General features: G+C 34.8%; 1 protein-coding gene across 1 annotated transcript in view; it reads right to left on the reverse strand.

Annotated features, from left to right (window-relative positions):
• Nucleotides 1-22,641, reverse strand: part of SMCHD1 (structural maintenance of chromosomes flexible hinge domain containing 1) — a 167,075-nt gene that overhangs the window by 55,813 nt on the left and 88,621 nt on the right. The window contains exons 22-30 of the mRNA XM_011996333.1: nt 21,642-21,714; nt 19,563-19,702; nt 18,746-18,880; nt 15,652-15,879; nt 9,585-9,733; nt 8,609-8,697; nt 7,353-7,471; nt 4,263-4,430; nt 463-588 (exon numbers count right to left, since the gene is read on the reverse strand). Of these exons, the coding sequence (XP_011851723.1) occupies nt 463-588; nt 4,263-4,430; nt 7,353-7,471; nt 8,609-8,697; nt 9,585-9,733; nt 15,652-15,879; nt 18,746-18,880; nt 19,563-19,702; nt 21,642-21,714 (1,227 nt within the window). The remainder of the gene's footprint in view (nt 1-462; nt 589-4,262; nt 4,431-7,352; nt 7,472-8,608; nt 8,698-9,584; nt 9,734-15,651; nt 15,880-18,745; nt 18,881-19,562; nt 19,703-21,641; nt 21,715-22,641) is intronic.

Consider the following 22,641-nt stretch of genomic DNA (forward strand, 5'->3'; position numbering starts at 1 on the left):
ACCAGCATGTTCTAGCAGCTCTACCCAGGATCTGGTAGCTCTCTATAAGTAGAGGATAGGTACCTGCATGACTCTTTTTGTTTAGCCTCACCATGTATGTTTCCCCAATAATGCCTGTTCCTTAATCCATTCTGTGGGTCCCTGTGGTATCTGTCTTCATTCACTTTGTCAGTGTTAATTATCTATTTATTCATCCTAATCTGAAATGCAAATCTTACTATATAAGAAACATTAAAACAGTCATAACTGTACAATGTTGGCCCCTTGTTGTACTATTGTAAGATATAAATTCTACTTCCTCAAAATAATTTAAAAATTTTTTGAGGTTTATTTACACTAAGTAATAATAAAGATTATGTAAAATATATTTTTAAAAAAAGAAGCAATATGACAGCTAAAGATACTATCATGAAAATGAAATCCAGAATTTTAAATGAAGATGTAAGGAAGTTTAAAACTTACCTTTAAATTGCTAGCTTTTGTAAGACTTATTTTAACATGTTGTACCGGTGCTGGATTATCCCACTGATCACAAAGTTGAACAATAATAGGGTTCTGTAAATCTCTTCCATTAATCACTGGAATGCACTGAAAAGAATAGAAATATTTTAAGAAACACTAAAATATATGGGCCAAACAATGCAATTACTTGTATAATTGTGTAACGATCACTTAATTTATCTCTGTTCTATTCGCAAATGGCTTCTTTGGTCAATGAAAACAAACTTTTGAAAGTCAACTAAATTGCGTGACCCTCTTATGGAAATGATAAATGATCTGAAAAAAGGTAAAGCAACACCTGACATTACAGTCTTCCCTCAGTATCCACAGGAGATTGGTTCTAGACCCCTAGTGGATACCAAAAGCTGCAGATATTCAACTTTTTTATATAAAATTGCATAGTATTTGCATATACCTAAGCGTACACCTGAAATCATCTTTAGATTACTTATAACATCTAACACAATGCAAATGCTATGTAAGTACTAGAATGTGTTCAACAGAAATGGAAACCTATCTTTGGTTCTCAGATTTAGCATTGGTAATCTCTAGTTTAGCTTCTCCTTCAGTTAATGTTCAGCTCTCTTGCTACTGTGCATTAAAAGTAGTAACATGGCTTTCTAGCCCTTGGTTAAATAGGACTATTCACTGATGATCTATACTGTCTTGTTGACTTAAAATGCTTCTTGCTTTTTCCCTAGCTAATATGTAAGGCTGTATAATTCTAGAAATCTGCTTACTGACCTATTAACATTGGGCACATCAAAGGAAACACAGTGTTAAACAAGATACCTGACAAAAGCCCAATCCTCTGGGTCAATATTTTAAAAGTTTACAAAAGATGGAAGGGAACTAAAGAACAACAACAAAAAAAAACTGATTTATCACCTCTCCTCTAACAAGAATGTTCCTTCTGCTTCCTCTATCCCCTACTCTTAACTGAGGTAGTTGGTTACCAGATTACGGGAAAAGGCTGCTGAAAATGGAAAGAAAAATTAACATTCTGCTATGGATAGGACATTATGAAAAAACCAAAGACCCTTGAGATTGGTTTAGTTGTGTCCCTCTACCATAAAGTTTACACAGCTACAGCCTTGTTCCCTCTGCCAAAGTTTACAGAAAGCTTGAATTTTGAAAACTGCTGAGTTTCCAAATGTAAACATACAGTATTTCATTCCTAATCAAGTAACTGTTTACCAAAACTACCTTTAAAGGACAGTCTAAGTTTTTAAAGGATTCCTAGCTACTTTTAAAGGTTATCTTTAAGTAAATGACTTGCAGCCCAAACGGCTAATAATAATGTTTTCTAGAAAATAGAAAAAGCAAATTTCTGAAAAAAAAAGTTCATAAGCATTTTAATATCACATTTAATGTCACTTTTTAATACTGGAATGTTAATATTTCAGCATTTCAGTTTCCTCATTTACTTGTCTTTTTATTTTTACCTTTTTACAGAGACAAATTCTCACTATGTTGCCCCACCTGGTACTTTTTAACTCCTGGGCTCAAGCAATTCTTCCACCTTGGTCTCCCAAAGTGCTGGGATTACAAGGCATGAGCCACTGCACCTGGCCAGCTCCCTCATTTATAAAGAATAATATATGTATTTATTAACACCCATATATTTTTCTATTCATCATGTTTATATATTATATCAGTTCCTCCTCTCTGAACAGATCCTATCGGGGAGAAGATGGGTCAGCAATTAGAAAACTTAGAAAAATTAGATATCAAATAATCATTTTTCTAGCCTCATCTACATATAACCATATCTCAACGGACTGATATATTAGTTTATGTTTTAAGTTTCTGGATTATTACGGATCTACAAATAACTCCTACAAATTTTTGAGCCAACAGCCATCATTATTTTTTTATATTTATCCCCCAAAACGATATAAGACAAACATGTCCAGTTTTTTCCACCTCAAAACTATTTCACATAACTGTTCCAGGTAATAGTCAATCAACAAATCCCTTATTGGCATCAATAGGTATAAAAAGTGGGTTAATTTATGTTTTGTAAGTGCTCCCAGAAAAAAAAAAATGCACTGGCTTTTCAGTAAAACCCTTTAGTCAACACATTATTATTTTAAAAACTGTGTTTTATAAAGCACACTGTCATAACCAGTTTATCTGCTTTTTAAACTCACAAGTAAAAAAGAGCAATCTCAAACTAAGGCATGACCATGTTAACCTTTCTTAGATGACCTGCCCCTTTACTAAGATAAATTCACCTACTACCATGATTGTGTGAGTTCATTTTCTTTTACAGAAAATGTGGGCTGGGAACGGTGGTTCACACCTGTAATCTCAGAACTTTGGGAGAATGAGGCAGAAGAATCGCTTGGGCCCAGGAGCTCAAGATCAGCTTGGTCAACATGGTGAAATCCTGTCTCTATTAAAAATAAATAATTTTTAAAATTTTTTTAAATAAAAATTTTTTCAAAGTTAGCTATCACATCAACAGTTAAAGTCCTGGCTGGGTGCGGTGGCTCATGCCTGTAATCCCAGCACTTCGGGAGGCCAAAGTGGACATACTGCCTGAGGTCAGGAGTTTGAGACCAACCATGGACAACATGGTGAAATTCTATCTTTACTCAAAATACAAAATTAGCCGGGCACGGTGGCACATGCCTGTAATCCCAGCTACTCGGGAGGCTGAGGCAGGATAATCGCTTGAACCCAGGAGGTGGAAGTTGCAGTGAGCCAAGATTGTGCCAATCCACTCCACACTCCAGCCTGGGTAACAAGAGAAACTGTTTCAAAACAAAACAAAACAAAACAAAACAAACCGTTAAAGCCAATAATTGCTTGAACCCAGGAGGTGGAAGTTGCAGTGAGCCAAGATCGTGCCAATGCACTCCACACTCCAGTCTGGGTAACAAGAGAAACTGTTTCAAAACAAAACAAAACAAAAAAAACCGTTAAAGCCTTGCTATTCCACAAGCAAATGCCAGAATCTGGACATTTTAAAACTAGAATTCCATCAAAGGATACAAAATTTCAGTTAGATAGGGGTATTAAGTTCAAAAGATCAATTGTATGATGATGATTATAGTTAATAGTATATTGTATTCTTCAAAATTGCTAAGAGAATAGATTTCAAATGTTTTCACCACAAAAAAATGTGAAGTAATATGTGTGTTAATTAGCTTGATTTACCCATTCAACAATGTATATATATTTCAAAATATGTTGTACACAATAAATATGTACAATTTTTGCCCATCAAATTAGAATTCTAAAATTTCAGTAAAAAAAAAAAAATCAAAGGATTTGGCAGACATTTACAAAATTAGTGTTTAAAATTTAAGTACTTGCATAGGAAGTCATACTGAAGTTTTTATGGGTATGACTTGATGTCTGAGATATGCTTTTTAAAACTCCAACAAAAAGTTATTAGATTAGTATAAGAGAACAAAGAACAAAATTGGCAAAAATAAGTAACTGTAGAAACTAGGTAACTGGCACGTGGGAGTTCGCTACACTATTCTTTTTATTTTTATGCATGTTTGAAATTCTCTGTAGTTTTTAAGATCTGAATTATTACACTCATTTTTAACAAATGAGGACACAATGATGAATCAAATAGCAAAGTATTAAGACTCACATAACCTTGCTCTTTTGTTATTTTTACTGTTAACAACTGTTAGTTGTTACTTCAGCAACAAAATATATCTGTTCTGATCCACTGACAATCTGAAAGTAATAGGCCATGTAATATTAAATTCTTTCAGTGAAGACATGAAGTGACTTACCTCCTTCAGTTCTGGCCAGTCTATAAGAAGAAGTTTAGCAGGAGGTCCAGAAATTAGTTGCACTCGAATAAAGTCAGAAAACTCGTGCCAAGTAAAACAAAGATCCTTATTTCCAGGAGGACCTGGAATAAATTTGATGCCTCTTACACTTATACTCTGTGTGTTTTCCTAGTGAGGAAAAGTACATTGAGAAAGACAGGGGGTATCACTTAGTTTTCAGAAAAACAAAATAAAATGTTTTGTCATTAACCCATGGGCATACAGATGTGTTTCTTGGTAAAAGGACAGAAAATAAATTGTACCTATGCAATAATGGCATGTCATAAATTTTATTTTCAAGAGAGGAGAGACTGAATTTCTTCTTTCAAGGGGTAGGGGATCCAAAAGGTTCTGGCTATGTCTCTTTATCTTATCTTTTCTTAATTTCCCTCTTCCTTGTACTTTCTCCTTTCTGCTACCTGAACAGCTTTTATACTTTTCTTTCCCTCTTTTTGCAACATTACTTACCGGATATACACATTGTTTTTCTTTAGATTTTTGTATATGAAACCTTAATAAGAGGCTCTTCCCTGATCACCTTACTTATTGGCATACTATCTATCCCCTTCCTTACTTCATTTTTCTTACCTCTTATTTCTCATCTATTGCATGTCCTCTCCATGACAAGATGATTTCCACAAGGGCAGGAGCTTTGATTTGTCACTACTCAATCTCTATTACTTAGAACAATGCCTAACATGTCATATTAAAGAGAATCAATGAAACTAGCCTATAATCTCTGCAAGATGACTGAATGATTCCACACTGGCATGAGTGCTATAGTATTCATATTTTAACGGTGACCCTTGAAGATTCAGTCATCTTAAATTTCTACTAGGTACAAATCTGCTTCATCAAAATTTTGCTTTTGTTTCTGGGCTGCTGTAACAATATTTCATCAAAATTTTAAAATCAGGCCAGGCACAGTGGCTCCTGACTATATAATCCCAGCACTTTACGAGGCCTAGGCGGAAGGATCCCTTGAGCCCAGGAGTTCACGACCAGCCTGGGCAACAGAGTAAGACCCCATCTCTACAAAAAATTTTAAGATTAGCCAGGTGAAGTGGCAAGCGTCTATAGTCCCAGCTAGTTGGGAGGCTCTGGTGGGATCACTTGAACCCAGGAGGTCGAAGCTACAGTGAGCCATATTCACAACATTGCACTGCGCTCCACCCCGGGCAAAAGAGTGAGATCCTGTCTCAAAAAAATAAATAAATAAATCAGAGAGAAAACTTCATGTTCTCAATGATCTGTAGAACAGAACATTTTATGTAAAAAGTCACTGCAAAATAATCAAAATTAATTTCTCCTAAAAGCTCAATAAGCACAGAAGAATTTTTCAATATTCAGAAAACAAATTAAATAGATATTCCTTAGTAAAATGTACTGAAGTTCAAAATATGTAAAGTCTATCTTAGGGTTCCAAATTTGATAGCTCTTCTGAACCAAAAGCCCTTCTGAAGGGGTGATTTCTTTTTTAAAGTCATGTTGGAAGTTGTTCTGGTTTTATTTCAAATCTTGAAAATGAAATTGCATTTACAAATTGTAGATAGGTACAAACAGAATTAAATATACAATTCCGAAAATGGGCCAAGATGGTATACGTCAATTACAGAACAGAAGTAGAAAAAAAGTCCACTTGGCTGGAGAGTAAAGAGCTATGGAGAGAGAAAGGGGTGAGACTATGGTAGGGTGGAATACTATAGGTATTACAGGCCATACTAAGGCAATTGATTTCAAATGCAGTAGAATGTAACATGCTGATAGGTCTAATGGGTAGCATGAGAACTGAAAATTGACCCCTGGATTTGGTCAGGTAGAACAGAGCAGAAAAACATGATGAGAGTGGCTTGCTACAGAATGACAGAAAAGGATGTGAAAACATACAACTCTTCCAAGGAGTTTTACTATAAAATGGAGGAGGGCAGTAGATGGACAGGAATACAGAGCCAAATGAAGCTTTGCTGGTTTTTCTGGAGGGATTTTTCCTTTTGTTTGTTTAAGATGAGTGACATTCCAGCATGTTTACATGCTGGTGGGATGGATCTAGTAGAATAACTGAAGATGTAGGAAGATGGGTTATAATTTAGGAACAATTAGGAGCCTGTGCACAGAATGATAGGAAGCAGGGATTGTTTATTCATAACCACAGGAGCACATTTATTTTCTGATTTCATCTACCTGTAGCATGAAGCTAGAAAATGGAAGAATCTAAAAGTCAAAGAGCACATTTTATCATTGTGGAGGGAACAAAATATTCAAAGTTCCTCAGTAGTGAAAATGATGCTCTCAACATTAGAAAAGAGCAGAACAGATTACTGGAGACAGAAACGCTAGTTAGAAGGGAAACATGGAAGTTATTTTTGTGACTGCCCCTGTTAAGAAAAAGTGTAATAGAGACTCAAAGAGGAAAAGTTTAAAAAAGCATTCAATGATCTAAATGAATTTAACTTCCCTTTGACCTGAGAGATCTTCTCTCTCACCCACTGTGGACTGGCAGGTTCCTTAAGACCCAACTCCACCATGTCCTTTTCGCTAAAGCTGTCTCTACCTCTCCAAGCAGACTACAGCATGCTTGTTTGCTTTAAATTGAAAGAATTCCACCAGAGTTTTTATTTTTTAAGCTAACCTGAATTAAGTGCACAGTTGCAAACCTTTATAATGATTTTTTCTCTCAGCATCCTGTTAATACAGGGTTTAAACACCAAGAAATTTTATTTAAATAGCTGCTATGAAAAGCTATCAAAAAAATCTATACACCACAATCTTTATGGATAAAATGGTATGATGTCTGGAATTTGCTTCAAAATGATATGGTATGGGGAGGATGATGACTGTTGAAGATGATGGGAACACAAGAAATACCCATTCTATGTTTATTTCTGCGTATGTTCAAACTTTTTCATTATAAGATTTTTAAGTGCCTTTTATGACTTTTCAATTTAAAAACTAAAATCAAACTTTTTTGTTATACTAGTTTTTCCCAAACTTTTTGTTACACATATAACAATAGAATGAATCAAACCAACATGGTATAGAAAGTAACCATACCTGAAAGGTTGTTTTCAAATTTGAGCTATCAAGTCCAACCCCAGCAATTGACAAAGAAGATAAAGAACTTGGTGAAAATGCTTGAATCTGATTTCCGTACTGATCCGTAATTATTATAACTAAAAAAGGGGAAGTTTTATTTTAGTATTATCTTTTAATAGAAGATATAAATATCTACAATATACTTTATAAAAACATGCTTAGAAACTTACTCTTTGTTCTCTTACTAATTTTTGGTAATAAAACAATTATACTCATTTTTAAATTCACTATAAAATAAAGATTTACATAAGTATATTTTCAACTACATTTAACACGATGCTAATGTTAATCAGATTTTTTTACCATGAAAATTTGAAGATAGTATTTTAATGTAATTTTCTAGACATAAGAAAAAATACATAGGAATCCATTCATACATGTACGTTATACTTTCATGTTTAAAAAAGAATTTTTTAATCCAAATGCCCATCAATGACAGGCTGGATAAAGAAAATGTGGCACAAATACACCATGGAATACTATGCAGCCATAAAAAATGATGAGTTCATATTCTTTGCAGGGACATGGATGAAGCTGGAAACCATCATTCTCAGCAAACTAACACAGAAACAGAAAACCAAACACCGCATGTTCTCACTCTTAAGTGCGAGTTGAACAATGAGAACACACGGACACAGGGAGGCGAACATTACACACCAGGGCCTGTCGGGGAGTAGGAGCTAGGGGAGGGATAGCACTTAAGAGAAATACCTAATGTAGATGACGGGTTGATGGGTGCCACAAACCACCATGGCACATGTATACCTACGTAACAAACCTGCACTTTCTGTACATGTACCCCAGAACTTAAAAAGAATTTTTTTAGGAGTATAGTATCACTATTTTGTCCAGGCTGGCCTGAAACCCCTTGGTTCAGGCAATCCTCTCGCCTCAGCCTCCTGGGTAGCTGGGACCACAGGCATGTGTACCACGCCAAGCTTATTTTATACTTTTCTTATTAACTTCCAATTAGTAATATTATTACTTCTAACAAAAGGCAAGATTTTTTTCAACAAAATATGTTTGTCACACTGATTTCAAAGCTATGTCAGCCTGGGCAAACGTAATGAAAATACTTCAATCTTGTCTGACAATAGATTTTAAACCAATAACATTATATGAACCCAAAAGCTTTCCTTTCAGATTATGTATCTAAAACATCCATAGAAGGAAACATCAGTTTTTTTGTTGTTTTTAAAGCAAGCCATACTAACCTACTTCTCCTTGAAGCTCTTGGCCAATCTGTACGGTTCTTCCTCCTTTCATCTCACATTTTAGATGTTTAGGTTCATCAGGAAGTGGTCTGAAATTGTTTAACAAGTTAGAAGTCTTCAGTTAGAGCATTAATTGAAGTAGTTCCAACATGCTACAGAATAACACATATATAATGTTCGTATCCAATAACTCAAATATAATAACACCCCTTCAAATAACTGTTTAATTTATATAATCTGCTATTAATCCAAAAGAAAATAGGAAAAAGATACTTTGCAAAGATAGTAGAGAATACGGACCAAAAACTTACAGACATGTTAAGTCACAGTATTAATGCTGGATTAAGAGGAAATTATGACAAGAAAACAGACGAGTTAATAACTCACTGAGTGATGTCATCACGGTCAGAATGCAGCACATTTGAAAATTCTATCTCAAAAACAGAACTATCCTAAGTGTTGGGAAAAGTATAGAAATGGGTAGAAGAATTAAAGTCCAAGAGGTTATTGGAAAAGAGGTGGCCAAGAAATTGATAGACCAGTGTAAAAGGTTTTTTTTACACATTCACTTAATTCTGTCCCTTCAATATAAGTTCTACATATTAACTCTGGTGGGACTCTCAGCTTTAAAAATTCTCACTAAGCAATGAAAGAATTTTCCCTTCTGAACAACATTGACTGATCACACTGTATCTTTTGTATTTTTCATGTCTTTGTCATTTTGCAGGTGTTTTCACTGTTGCTGGCACTAAACTTTCCTTTAATAAAGGTTCCAAATACTAGAAGGTCAATTCAGTGCAAGGTTATAGTGATAACAAAAATTAATCGCTATCACCAATGATACTTTATTCCAAAGACAATCTATCATATTTCATTGAAACTGTAGTATTTTTACATTAAAAACAACTTTCATATATGTGCAATGGAGGAAAGTATTTTGTTGCCACAGGCTGCAAAATATAATGAGTCCACAAACCTTACTGTAAATGCACTTTCCAAAGACACATGATCATCTTGGAAAGAAACCTGGCAATAGCGCATATCTTTTACAGATGTTGGTACTTGCACATCAGGAAGAAGACCCTGTAGCAAGTGCTCTTTGTTAATCTCAGGAGTCCAATTAACCTAGAAGAAAATGATATATTTAAGAATAATAAAGCTTAGTCTGTCTAATGTTCTCCTACTGCCACTTATCTTACTCTTAAAACTACATTATAATCCATCTTCTTCACTTCCAAGAAAAAAGTCTCTTTATGGTCAGAAATGGTGTGGTTCATATACTACTATGATACAGAGGCATCCTCTTTGTCTCTGTTGTTAAAGTTGCCCTATTTTTTAGTGAGACAAAATAAAAATTCTTAAGTTATTTCTTTAGTGCTTTGCCAGAAAAGTATCACTGTGGCCATTATCGTTTAAAAGTAACATATAAATCAGATCATGTAATTCTGAAAAGCAATATTCAATTATTTTTTGAAAAGAATCCTATTTATGGGAAGACTCTGAATGAGATCTAGGTGGACCTTATTCTTACTCAGCAAGGTGAGAAAAAAAAAGTTTTATCTAACTTTCTGGACATACTTTGGCCTTAATCTCTTCTTGGGTGCTTTCAGTTCTGTATTAATTTACACCTCTTACATTCCATATTTTGTCATTTAATCCATACTTTTTCAAGTTGTTTGCTCTACTCTGTCCTTACTTTTAAACTTCCAATACTTTCTATTTAAGAATTCTGACCTCAACTTTCTCTCTACTTTTATTTAGACTTCTATAGTTGATTTTAAAATCACTCATATTCTATTTTTACTTTTAGATTTTATAGACAAGGTCTCGCTCTGTAGCCCAGGTTTGAGTGCAATGGCATGATCACAGCTCACTGGAGCCTCCAATTGCTGGGCTCAAGCAATGCTCCTGCCCCAGTCTCCTGAGTACCTGAGACTACAGGCATGCACCACCAGGTCTGCCTAAGTTTTTGTTAAGAAGGGGTCTCACTATGTTGCCCATGCTGGTCTTAAACTCCTAGCCTCCAACAATGCTCCCACCTCAGCCTTCCAAAGTGCTAGGATTACATGTGTGAGCCACCATACCTGGCCTTAAAATCACTAACAATCTTTTTTTTTTAAAAAATTCTAATTTACACTTCATTTTTCCTCTACTTTTAGGTTCAGTGGGTACATATACAGGTTTGTTACATGGGTAAATTGCATGTTGCTGAGGTTTGGATTATGAGTTATCCCATCGCCCAGGTAATGAGCATAGTACCCAATAGGTAGTTTTTCAACCCTTGCTCCTCTACTACCCTCCCCTCTTTTGGAATCTCCAGTGTCTACTGTTCCTGTATTTTCCATGGGTATTTAATGTTTAGCTCCCACTTATGAGACCATTCAGTATTTGGGTTCCTGTTCCTGTATTAATTCACTTAAGATAATGGCCTCCAGCTGCATCCATGTTGCTGCAAAGGACATGATTTTGTTCTTTTTTATGGCTGTGTAGTATTCTGTGGTGTATTTTCTTTATCCTTATTTTCTTTATCCAGTCCACTACTGATAGGCACCTATGTCTTTGTTGTTGTGAATAGTGCTGAGATAAACAGAGACTGCATGTATATTTGGTGAAATGGTATCTTTTCCTTTGGGTATATATATAGTAATGGTATCACTGGTTCAAATGGTAGTTCTATTTAAGGTTGAGAAATCTCCAAACTGCTCTCCACAGTGGCTGAACTAATTTACAGTCGCACCAACAGTGCATAAGTATTCCTTCTTCTCCACAACCTCGCCAACATCTGTTATTTTTTGATGTCTGCTATTTTTAAATATAGTCATTCTGACTGGTGTGAGATGGTATCTCATTGCTTTTGATTTGCATTTCTCTCTGATTATGATGTTGAGCATTTTTTTCATATATTTGCTGACCCACATGTACGTATTCTCTTAACAAGTTATCTGTTCATATCCTTTGCCCATTTTTTAAATGGGGTTGTTTTTTGCTTGTTAAAGTTCCTTATAGATTCTGGATATTAGACCTTTTTAGAATATATAGCTTGTTAATATTTTTTCCCATTCTGTAGTCTGTCTGTTTACTCTGTTGGTAGTTTCTTTTGCTGTGCAGCTCTTTAGTTTGATTAGGGCCCACTTGTCAACTTTTGTTTGTGTTGTAACTGCTTTTGGGGACTTGGTCATAAATTCTTCATCAGGGCCGACGTCCAGAATGGCTATTTCCTAGGTTTTCTTCTAGAATTTTTATGGTTTGAAATCTTATATTTAAGTCTTTAATCCACCTTGAGTTAATTTTTGTATAAGGCAAAAGGTAGGGATCCAGTTTCATTCTTCTGCATATGGCTAGCCAGTTATCCCGGCACAATTTTTTGAATAGGGAGTCCTTTCCCATTGCTTGTTATTGTCACCTGTGTCAAAGATCAGATAGCTCTACGTGTACAGGTTTACTTCTGGGTTCTCCAACCACCTCCATTGGTCTATGTATTTGTTTTTGTACCAGTAGCATGCTGTTTTGGTTACTGTAGCTCTGTAGTACAGTTTGAAGACGGGTAGTGTGATGCCTCTCATTTTGTTATTTTTGCTTAGGATTGCTTTGAGCCCTTTTTTAGTTCCATACGAAATTTATAATAGCTTTTTTCCAATTCTGTGAAAAATGACAGTAGTTTGATACGAACAACACTGAATCTGTAGATTTCTTTGGGCGGTATGGTCACTTGAATCATACTAGTTCTGACTCATGAGCATGAAATGTTTTTCCCTTCTTGTGGGTATTATCTACGATTTCTTTCAGTAGTGTTGCAGTTCTCCTTGTAGAGATCTTTCACTTCCTTGGCTAGATGTATTCCTAGGCATTTTGCAATTTTTGTGGATACCATAAATGGGACTGATTTGGCTTTCAGCTTAAAAGTTACTGATATACAGAAATGCTACTAGTTTTGTACACTAATTTTGCATTCTGAAACCCTACTGAAGTTGTTTATCAGCTCCAGGAGGTTTTTGGCAGAGTCTTTGGTGTTTTCTAGGTATAGAATCACCTCCACAATGAAGAGACAGTTTGACTTATTTTCCTATTTGGATACCTTTTATTTTTCTCTTGCCTGATTGCTCTGGGTAGAACTTCCAGTACTATGTTGAATAGAATTGGTAAGAGCAGGCATCCTTGTCTTGTTCCAGTTCTCAAGGGGAATGGTTCCAGCTTTTGCCTGTTTGGTATGATGTTGGCTGTGGGTTTGTCATGGATGGCTCTCATTATCTTGAGGTGTATTCTTCAGTATCTAGTGATGGCTTTTATCACTAAGGGATGTTGGATTTTATCAAAAGCATTTTCTGCATCCATTGAAACCATATTAAATCATATGGTTTTAATTTTGCTTATGTGGCAAATCACACTTATTTATTTGTGTATGTTGAACCAACCTTGAATCTCAAAAATAAAGCCTACTTGATTGTGGTGAATTAACTTTTTCTTTTTTGAGACGAGTCTCGCTCTGTCGCCCAGGCTGGAGTGCAGTGGCGCGATCTCAGCTCACTGCAACCTCTGACTCTCGGATTCAAGCAATTCTCTCTCTCAACCTCCTGAGTAGCTGGGATTACAGGTGCCCGCCACCACACCTGGCTAATTTTTGTATTTTTTTAAGTAGAGATGGGGTTTCACCATCTTGGCCAGGCTGGTCGTGAACTCTCAACCTCGTGATCCACCTGCCTCGGCCTCTCAAAGTGTTGGGATTACAGGCGTGAGCCACCGCGCCTGGCCCGTGGTAAATTAACTTTTTAATGAAAATCACTAATATTCTGTTTCCTAGTTGATGCTGCTCTAATGTTTTTAGTTACCTTTTTATCTTTTAAAACCATCTTTAGTCTCTGTTCTTTATTGTATTAAAAAAAAAAAAGGAAAATAAGAAGGAGTTCCACAAAAAAGATAAAAGGCTTTCCTCACTCACCCTGGCTGTGTACCCTTCTGAACAGATTCCCCAGCACAGTTCAGGCTGAATTCCCTCTATCTTGGCTTAATTCTCTCAACACCACAAAACCACTGTAAAGGCTGTACATTCAACTTAAGAAAAAAGGAGTATTCACTATCTTTTACTGTCAATGAAGAAGTGCATAGACATACATCATTACCAAATTAGAGGCACAATGTGTCAAATGCAGGCAACAACCTTAGAGAAGGTATGACAGGGAGAGGCTCTCCACTCAATGTTTTTCTTAAACTTCTTAAGAAACGAAGAAGTGGAAGCATGATTGTGAGAAAGAAGGAAATAGCTCAGAAGCCACATCCCTGGCACCACTATTAAACCACTACTTACCTTCAAATCTGCTTATAGAGATAAAATGGTTACCTGCTTTCCAAGCGGAATCAGAATTATTTCTATCTCAATTCTCTCTTCCCTCATTACGAAGGGGAAAAAAGCTGGCTAGAACAAGCATTGTTCCAAATAAGATTTTAAAACTCATGTCAGTTGAACCCATGCTAAATAATCCTTTTGAATTACCAGATCTTATGTTTGGAAACACAGGATGGGTATGGTGTATACCAGTCTGAAAGAGCAACTGCCAAACAATGTTAACTCTCCCAAAATTTGGTTAACTGGGACTCCTTACTAAGAGTCTATGAATGTCAGCTCTCCAGACATGGAGGAATGCTTATTTCTAACTACCTCAAAAAGCCTGGAATTTTGGTAAATTCTTTTTCCACACTTGGGAATTTTATCTCCATAGACGTCAAGGGGAAAAAAGTACAGTAAGTTCTGTTACAATGCTTACTTTGAAAATGCAAATTTGTTCCAATACAATCATGTTTACTTTGAAAATGCAAATTTGTTCCAATACAATTATCAGTAAACAATTTTAAGCATAAGGCAAATTTTACTTTTGCTTAGGTACGATTTCATCTTTGAAAAAACTAGGTCAACACAGAAAACTGTGCGCAGCTGAACCAACCAAGTGGGAACACAAAAAATGTTGCACCTCAAACACCTATCAGTCACCTCAGTTGACTATGTGTTAATGAGCCATGCTCATCCACAGACTGTTAAAACAACTTCCCCTCACTTTCAGACAACCTTCCTTCCACCACTTTACAGTAACTCAAAAGCTGCAATCATTCCTAAGACTTCATTAAGCTAGGTAAACTGCCATATTATTATAGTATTTATGTAGTTCTTAACATTTAACACGTATTATCATTATTGTTTTTGCCACTATTTTATTAGGTTCTCTTAATGGGTTACTGAGAAAGTTTGAGTATTGTGCCTCTAGTTTCCATTTTCCCTCGTAAGTCCTGTGATTTTTTTATTGCACAATTTTGCACAGCAGAGTGATTCTGAAGAATGCATGTGTCTCATTATAGAAGAACAAACTGAACTTTGAAAGAAGCAAGCATAGACTGTCCACTATTATTTCAGTCAACCATAAAGGGAATGCGAAAAAGCTGTCTACTTTATGTAATAAGACTCTTAACATTTTGATTTGGGTCCCTGTTCAGTGAGGTATTAAGTTTCAACATGTAGATTCAACCCTATCAAGGTACAAATGTCATATTTAGATGACAGCAGGTTCATGAGGACCAACAAAACTCTTTTCTAAGGATATTTTTAGAGTGGTATACCAATTTCAGTAATTTAAATGGCCAAATCGAGGCTCTGTAGTTAACAACACTGTTTCACTGCTTGCCTTTAACAGATCTTTTGTTTAGTGCTTTCAAAACTGCTACCAATTTATTGCTAGCTTTATCAAGGTGGTGATGTTAACTGCGATTGCAGAAAACCAGCTAGTCAGGAAGAGCACAACTAAACAAAATGTCAAAACCTAGATTTTTAAATGTCAAAATCATTTTTTTCTAAGTATAATTTTGTCACACATGAATCATTCGCATTTCAACCTACTCCATGAAAAAAGCTTATTCTTCTTAGAATTTGAAATGATAGTATAATTTTTCTGTGACAACTTTCTTTTATAGAGACTACCCACAAAACAGCTTGTTCAAAGTCTTACAAACATAAAATTTAAAAAGTTCTTACAAATAACCAATCTGTTAGAGATACTTACTTTAATTTTTTCTGCTAAAGCGGATGTTATATTGATTTCTCTTTCTCCTTCATCATACATTTGAAAAATAAGATTACGCATAATATCACCTGCTATCCAATTAACCTCATCCTGATGTTTGATCTGAATTGCCTTTTGTCCTTCCACACTGAATATTTGTAGTCTTGCAACATGGCTACTGGGAAGTAACTTAATAGTCTTCTCCACAGGTGCCACATCTTTACAACTCTAGGAAGAGAAGAAAACACAAACACTGAGCGATATCTGTACCGAAATCTTACACTCCTGAAGAATTTACTTTCAATATTAGGGAAGACCATCTCATACATTGTTATACTCACAGGTTTTGTCATTAAGATGGCATTGTACTATTAATAATTTCGTATGTTATACCATCAGGTTATAAACGACAGTGGCCACATTCTTGAAACAAAAACAATTATATTTGGATTAAAAGGATTCCCTTCCTCTTTTTTATTTTTTTATTTTTATTTTTGAGACAGAGTCTTGCTTTGCCTCCCAGCTGGAGGGCAGTGGCGCGATCTTGGCTCACTGCAACCTCTGCCTTCTGGGTTCAAACCACTCTCCTGCCTCAGCCTCCAGAGTAGCTGGGATTACAGGCGACCACCACCATGCATAGCTAATTTTTGTATTTTCAGCAGAGACGGGTTTCACCATGTTGGCCAGGCTGGTCTCAAACTCTTGACCTCAGGTGATCCACTGGCCTCGGTCTTCCAAAGTGCTGGGATTATAGGCATCAGCCACTACACCCGGTCCCTTCCTCTTATTTCCAAGTTTCTTTAAAAGTATTGCCAACTTGTGAAATTTTAATTATGTTCATACTCTGTTAGTATTTATGAATAAGAATAAAGATGTAAGAAATCAAGAACTTTCTACAAAATCAGAGACAAACAGCTACCAGAAAATATATTATTTAATGATAATAGATTACATTAAGCTTTCAGTATTTTTTCAATTCATAACACATTGGGGTAAGTGATCAAGGTTGTTTATAGCCAAAGAAGGACTCTAGACGCCCTAAAGACAACTGGTCAATGTATCGGCATATTTACAATTTATTATTGGCACACCAGTGTTCTACAGATCAAAGAAAAGACCTGGATTATGCTATATAAATTGATTTTAGGCACACAAAATTAAAATATTACATTATTATTTCATAATCTAGTTAGTCTATTCAACAGCAGACACTATATTTAAAACAAGTTTAAACATAAAATACCTTTATAATCTTACCTAACTCATGTCTCCTTCCTCATCCAGTTGTAGCCATTTAACTTATGGAAGACTATCCATGTCAGTGATATTAAAAATTCCTACCTCACAGAATGTCAGGCACACAACCATCTTCTGTTGTATCTTATTTGCTTTACTCCTAAACTCAGTTACTGCCATTGGATAACATTTTCTAACTGCATATTAGAGGATTTCTGTTGGCATTCGTTTTAATTGACCTGAATTCTTGGTCTTCTGCTGATTGGTCTGTAGTATTTACATAAGTCCTAATGCCTGCTGCTCTTGCCTCCAAGTCCAGATTCCTCCCTAATTCATAGTCATCTTTTGCAAGAAAGAGTGCTCAAAAGTATGTTGCCCATATTATTGCATAAAGAAAATGCATAAAAAATACTTTAAGGTTATCAAATATAACCAGCTTAAAAAGAACTGGAATGAAGAGTCACCTCATTCTAATTCAAAAAGTAAAAGACATCTTGTATCCATTTGAGGTTCAAGCTATGTTACTAACTGATGTATAATTAGTAGGAAAGTATAAGTTAATCAACCAGTTAGATTATCTATCACCATTATCAATTACTAAGAAATCACATTTAAGTATTTTACTCAAGTATCTGTACTCAGCAACCTTAGAAGTTTTACTTAAGTATTTGTTATCCCACTCCACAACCTTAGACTGTTTACAGCTTCTGCCTCCATGCTAGCTTCGCTATCAGCCATGATGTATCGCCAATAAAAAGTATCCTACTGGCACATGATATAGAAATCCCTTTGTGGGCCAGGCGCAGTGGCTCACACCTGTAATCTCAGCACTTTGGGAGGCCGAGGCGGGTGGATTATGAGGTCAGGAGATCAAGACCATCCTGGCTAACATGGTGAAACCCCATCTCTACTAAAAATACAAAAAATTATCTGGGCGTAGTGGCGGGTGCCTGTAGTCCCAGCTACTTGGGAGGCTGAGGCAGGAAAACAGCATGAACCCGGGAGCCGGAGCTTCCAGTGAGCCGAGATTGCGCCACTGCACTCCAGCCTGGGAGACAGAGTGAGACTCCGTCTCAAAAAAACAAACAAAAAAAAGAAATCCCTTTGTGTAAAAATACAAATAAAAAGCTATGTGTGTATAGAAAATTATATACACAAATTAAAGGTTTACATGTTCTTCTGTGGTGGTTTAAATGGAGATATTTACCAAACTTTCTAAAACAAATGAGAACCATAAAAAGCAAAAGGGCTGGGCACAGTGGTGCACGCCTGTAACTTCAGCACTTTGGGAGGCCAAGGTGGGAAGACTGTCTGTTGCCAGGAATTTGAGATCAGACTGAGCAACACAGCAAGACCCTCTTTCTCAAAAAATAAATAATAAATAAATAATCAGGTGCATTGGTCCTTGTCTGTAGTCCCAGTTACTTGGGAGGCTGAGGTGAGAGGATCACTAGAGCTTAGGAGTTGGAGGCTGCAGTAAGTCAAACCATATCAAGGAGTATTTAGTCTTTGAAGGAGAAAGGAATTCTTTCTCTGAAAAAAAAAAAAAAAAAAAAAGCAAAAGAATAAAATTATGTATTTTAATAGAAGAAAAATATTTTAGGGAAATATAAATCAGTAATAGCTTCAGATACTATAATAAAGACACTGTAAAAATCAAGACAATTACTAATATTTGACACAAATGTTAAAATAGTCATTATAGCATTTCATATTGCCTTTGCTTTGCTTTGGCTGAAAGAACCACAAATACCTCATTTTTAGAAGTTAACAATTTTGCAAAACATGTTATTAAGCAGTTGAAGACTATTTGTATGAAGACTCAATACAGTATCAATGAGTAACAATAATAACTTACAGGTATTTCAATTCTTGCTTTAAGCATCTGGTCTTTTTTAATATTCTGAACTTGAATTGCAGATCCTGTTAAAATACTGGTTCCGGAACTACTGCAATCTACAACATAGACTGGAAGGTTTGGAGCACCTGAAAACTATTTGAAGGATGCAAAATAATGTAAGACCCTATCAAATGTATTTGATTATTCCATAATTGTTCAAAGTTTCAAATAATTCACTAGAGCTACTATTTCTGGCAATGAATAAGAAAATTCTAAGTAAAAGTCACTAAAACTCTTGAATATTGAACAAAAACAGTAATTTTCTACTGTACTATGTAAAATTTATCTGTTTTGGAAGGAAAACCAACCTCCTCAATCACAATCCTTTTCTTTTTTACTTAACTGGATTTTCCTTTTCTTTCTGTGGTCTTTTACCTACCTTCATTTAAGCATCATTCCCAATTTTTTTTCCCCTAAAATAAAGGAATAAAGGCTATTCCATAGGCAGAGCAGCCCATTCCCAATCTTGAAAGACATTTTTGTCTTTCTATTCATGTATAATTGATATAAAATGAGAGGGATGGAGTCAAGGAAGGAGAGGTGAGTAAACCTTCATCCACGAATTTATGAAACTGGGCACAGGTGGCATCTTTATTGGTTTAGGAATGATTAAAAAAAAAAAAAACTATTGGCAATAAGATCCCACAAATCCCTCCATGGAATAATCATTTCAGACTTAAATCCTATGTAAGATTTACTATTAAGTGGCTAAAATAGTCACTGCCACTTACTATAAGGGACTCAAAATAATCGAAGTATCTTCCAATAAGCTTACCTTACAATGAACAATCAATTTTGGTTGTGCTGTTATGTTGTCTGATTCATCTAAAACTTCCACCTGAAATGGGAAAGCTGTTCCATTTTCTATAACTAAAATTTCGGAATCAGGTTTCACTTTCAATCGACGAGGCTGACCTAACAGTAAATTATACAATGAAATACATATTCAGGTTTCAAAGACTGAAGTACTGAAATAGCAAAAGAAACAACTTTAGCATTAAAGACTCAATATTTTATAAATATTGCCAAGAAAGAAAAATATAGGCAATGTCCATGTTTAATCGGTTTCATCCCAAAATGCATAGATTCAATACATGACAAGACTTATCTCAACTGTATAAAATGCTTGGTGTCTAGGCTAAGTTTTACTCCACAAGGTACGACACAGTGATAATTCACATTAGAAATCACCCAAAATCTTTAAAAGATACTGGGGAAAAGGTATTCAAAAAGAAAAATAACGGCTGATTAAAACTATTTAACAATTTTACATGATGATTTTTCCGGCACAAGTAACTATATGTTTTAGACATTCAAAGAATTAGTTCTTGTAATGACATGATCAGGTCATTCACTTGTTAGATTGTCCACTACCTCTGATGTCATAAGCAATTAACATCACAAATTTCCTCTAAGATTAAGAAAAGTAGGCTTATATTTCTGCAGTAAGCCAGTCTGATTTGTTCCATAAACACTGATATTTTAAAAATTCAATTAATGCTACATACTGATAACACAAGTACATGGAGAGAATTACTGAAAATATTTATTATACTTTGTACTAATATTAGTTAATATTCATTTATTTACTATATATGAAGTATTGTGCTAAGTTTTATTAAGGATTATTTTTACATAAACGTCACAATAATCTTAAGGAAGATATTACTATTATCATCCCCATTTTACAGGGAAGGAAACTGGGATTCAGATAAATTAAGTATTTCTTCCAGGTCACCAGGCTAGTAAGTAGCAAACATAGGTTTAAATCCTGATTTGTAATTTGAAACTCCTTGACTTTTATCACTATACCATGATACTTCCTATATACCCCTCAAAAAGAACTATCTAGCTACTGAGAAATATACTACTCAAATCCATACTTATTATTTAATAATCTAACCTCTAAAATAAATGAATGTTTGTTGATACGTATGATTTTTTTCTTGTACTTCCACCAATGGACCTACCTAAATTCTTTAACAATTCACACTGGAGGAAAATGTCAAACAACTTGAATTTGTGAAAGCAAATAGCTGATATGTTTCTTTTTACCTACAACCAGTAACAAGATCACATATGCACACAGATATGATTGTGGTATTGTTCATATCAGAGCTAAAACTAACATGCTAAACATTGCTGTGTTTTACAGGTGCAGGCAGTTCTTACTTGGTACAGTAGGTGTTAATGAAAACTCTTGCGTATTGGAACTGTGTCCTCCATTGAGTACTACAGAACTGTGCAAGGCAAGGACTACCTGTAGTAACTCATTTAATACTCCTAACAACCCCAAGGGAGTAGATATTATCTCATTTTACACAAGAAGAAATTGAGGCATAGAACGAGTTTACCTAGACACTAACCCAGCAGGGCTGACTCTAGAATGCACTTAGAACCTCTACTATAGACTGCCTCTCAAATTAGCCAGCATATTCTATCCTATGTAACTTTAATGCAACTTCATTTTCTCAAGTTAAGCCATTAACTTAATAAAAATAACATTAAAAATTTTTCTTCTTAAAATATGAAACAGTTGTATAAACAAAATGTAAAGAACAGACCCATCTCTAATAAAGCCTAATAGATATATTCCAAGAAATAGTTCCCCAAAACATTTTCAATACCCAAACTTTTCTCCCAATGTTATATTTAGAATGTCAATAACATCTTCCTAAATGTTTTCCTTTTTAAAAACTGGTCATTTCTGTTAGTGCTATGGTTTGACATTTAAATGTATTTTCAAGATTTATACCACTACTAAAAGTCCAAAAATCTCTAACTTTATAGCATTATACTTTAACATAAGAATATTATTTTAAATAATTATGAATATTTCTTGAAATAATATTACCAGGTAGTAATTTCATTTTCAAAATCTGTGAGTCTTCTTTTAAGCCCGGCAGAGTAACCTTCAGATTATAATTCTGTTGAAAAAACCAGTAAAAATTAAACCCAGTCCTAAATACATACTTTAGTTTATCACATCAATTCTGATTTATATTTTGGTTTTATTTTCATACCATTGTAGAAATTACTTACCAATTTTATACTTACTAAAATTATCATATACGGAGTCAGAAATCTTAGAGGAAAAAAATTGATCAATATTGCTTCCTTATAGACAGTTAAATGAACAGAATTATGGTAGAACCTACTTTTCCAAAATAGGAATATCATTTTAGGATCAATTTTTCTCTTAAATTTTTATTCTCAAAAGGCATAACCTCTGAATAATTATCATAATCAAGATAGATATTATAAAACATATGAAATAGTAAAGTAGAAACAAAAATCACAAAATTTTGAAATGCAATGTGGTACTCCATATTGGATCCTGGAGTAGAAAAATAAATTAACTGGAGACAATAAAAAAAAGTCCACAGATTTGTTAGTAGTATTTTGTCGATGTGTGGATAAATACATAAAGTTCTGTCAGACATTAACAGGAAGAACTTTCTACATGCAACCTCTCTATACTATCTTCGAACTCCTTTGTAAGTTATTTCCTCTAAAGTTATTTCAAAATAAAAAGGTTTTTATAATCTAGGAATTTTTAGTAAGTTTATCTTACTAAAGTCAAATTTTCTGTGAATTTCAAGTTCTTTTTCCAGAAAAATCTGAATTCAGAAAGAATCAAGAACTCAATTGTTGACTTGATTATACAAAGCAGTATACAGTACTTGAAAAAAATACACATGCTCTGTTTTAAACATCACACTGATAGGGAAAATATTTAAAGTAATGATACACTGAAAAAAAAAATTAGCTACAGTGTTCCTTTTAGTCAGTTAAGTCTATTAGCTGCTGTATAGACCTAATTGAAAAATTACTTTATTAGAGTTTCTATCTTT

The sequence above is a fragment of the Mandrillus leucophaeus genome, unplaced genomic scaffold (genome assembly GCF_000951045.1).
Source record: "Mandrillus leucophaeus isolate KB7577 unplaced genomic scaffold, Mleu.le_1.0 Scaffold51, whole genome shotgun sequence".
Taxonomy (NCBI): Eukaryota; Metazoa; Chordata; class Mammalia; order Primates; family Cercopithecidae; genus Mandrillus; species Mandrillus leucophaeus.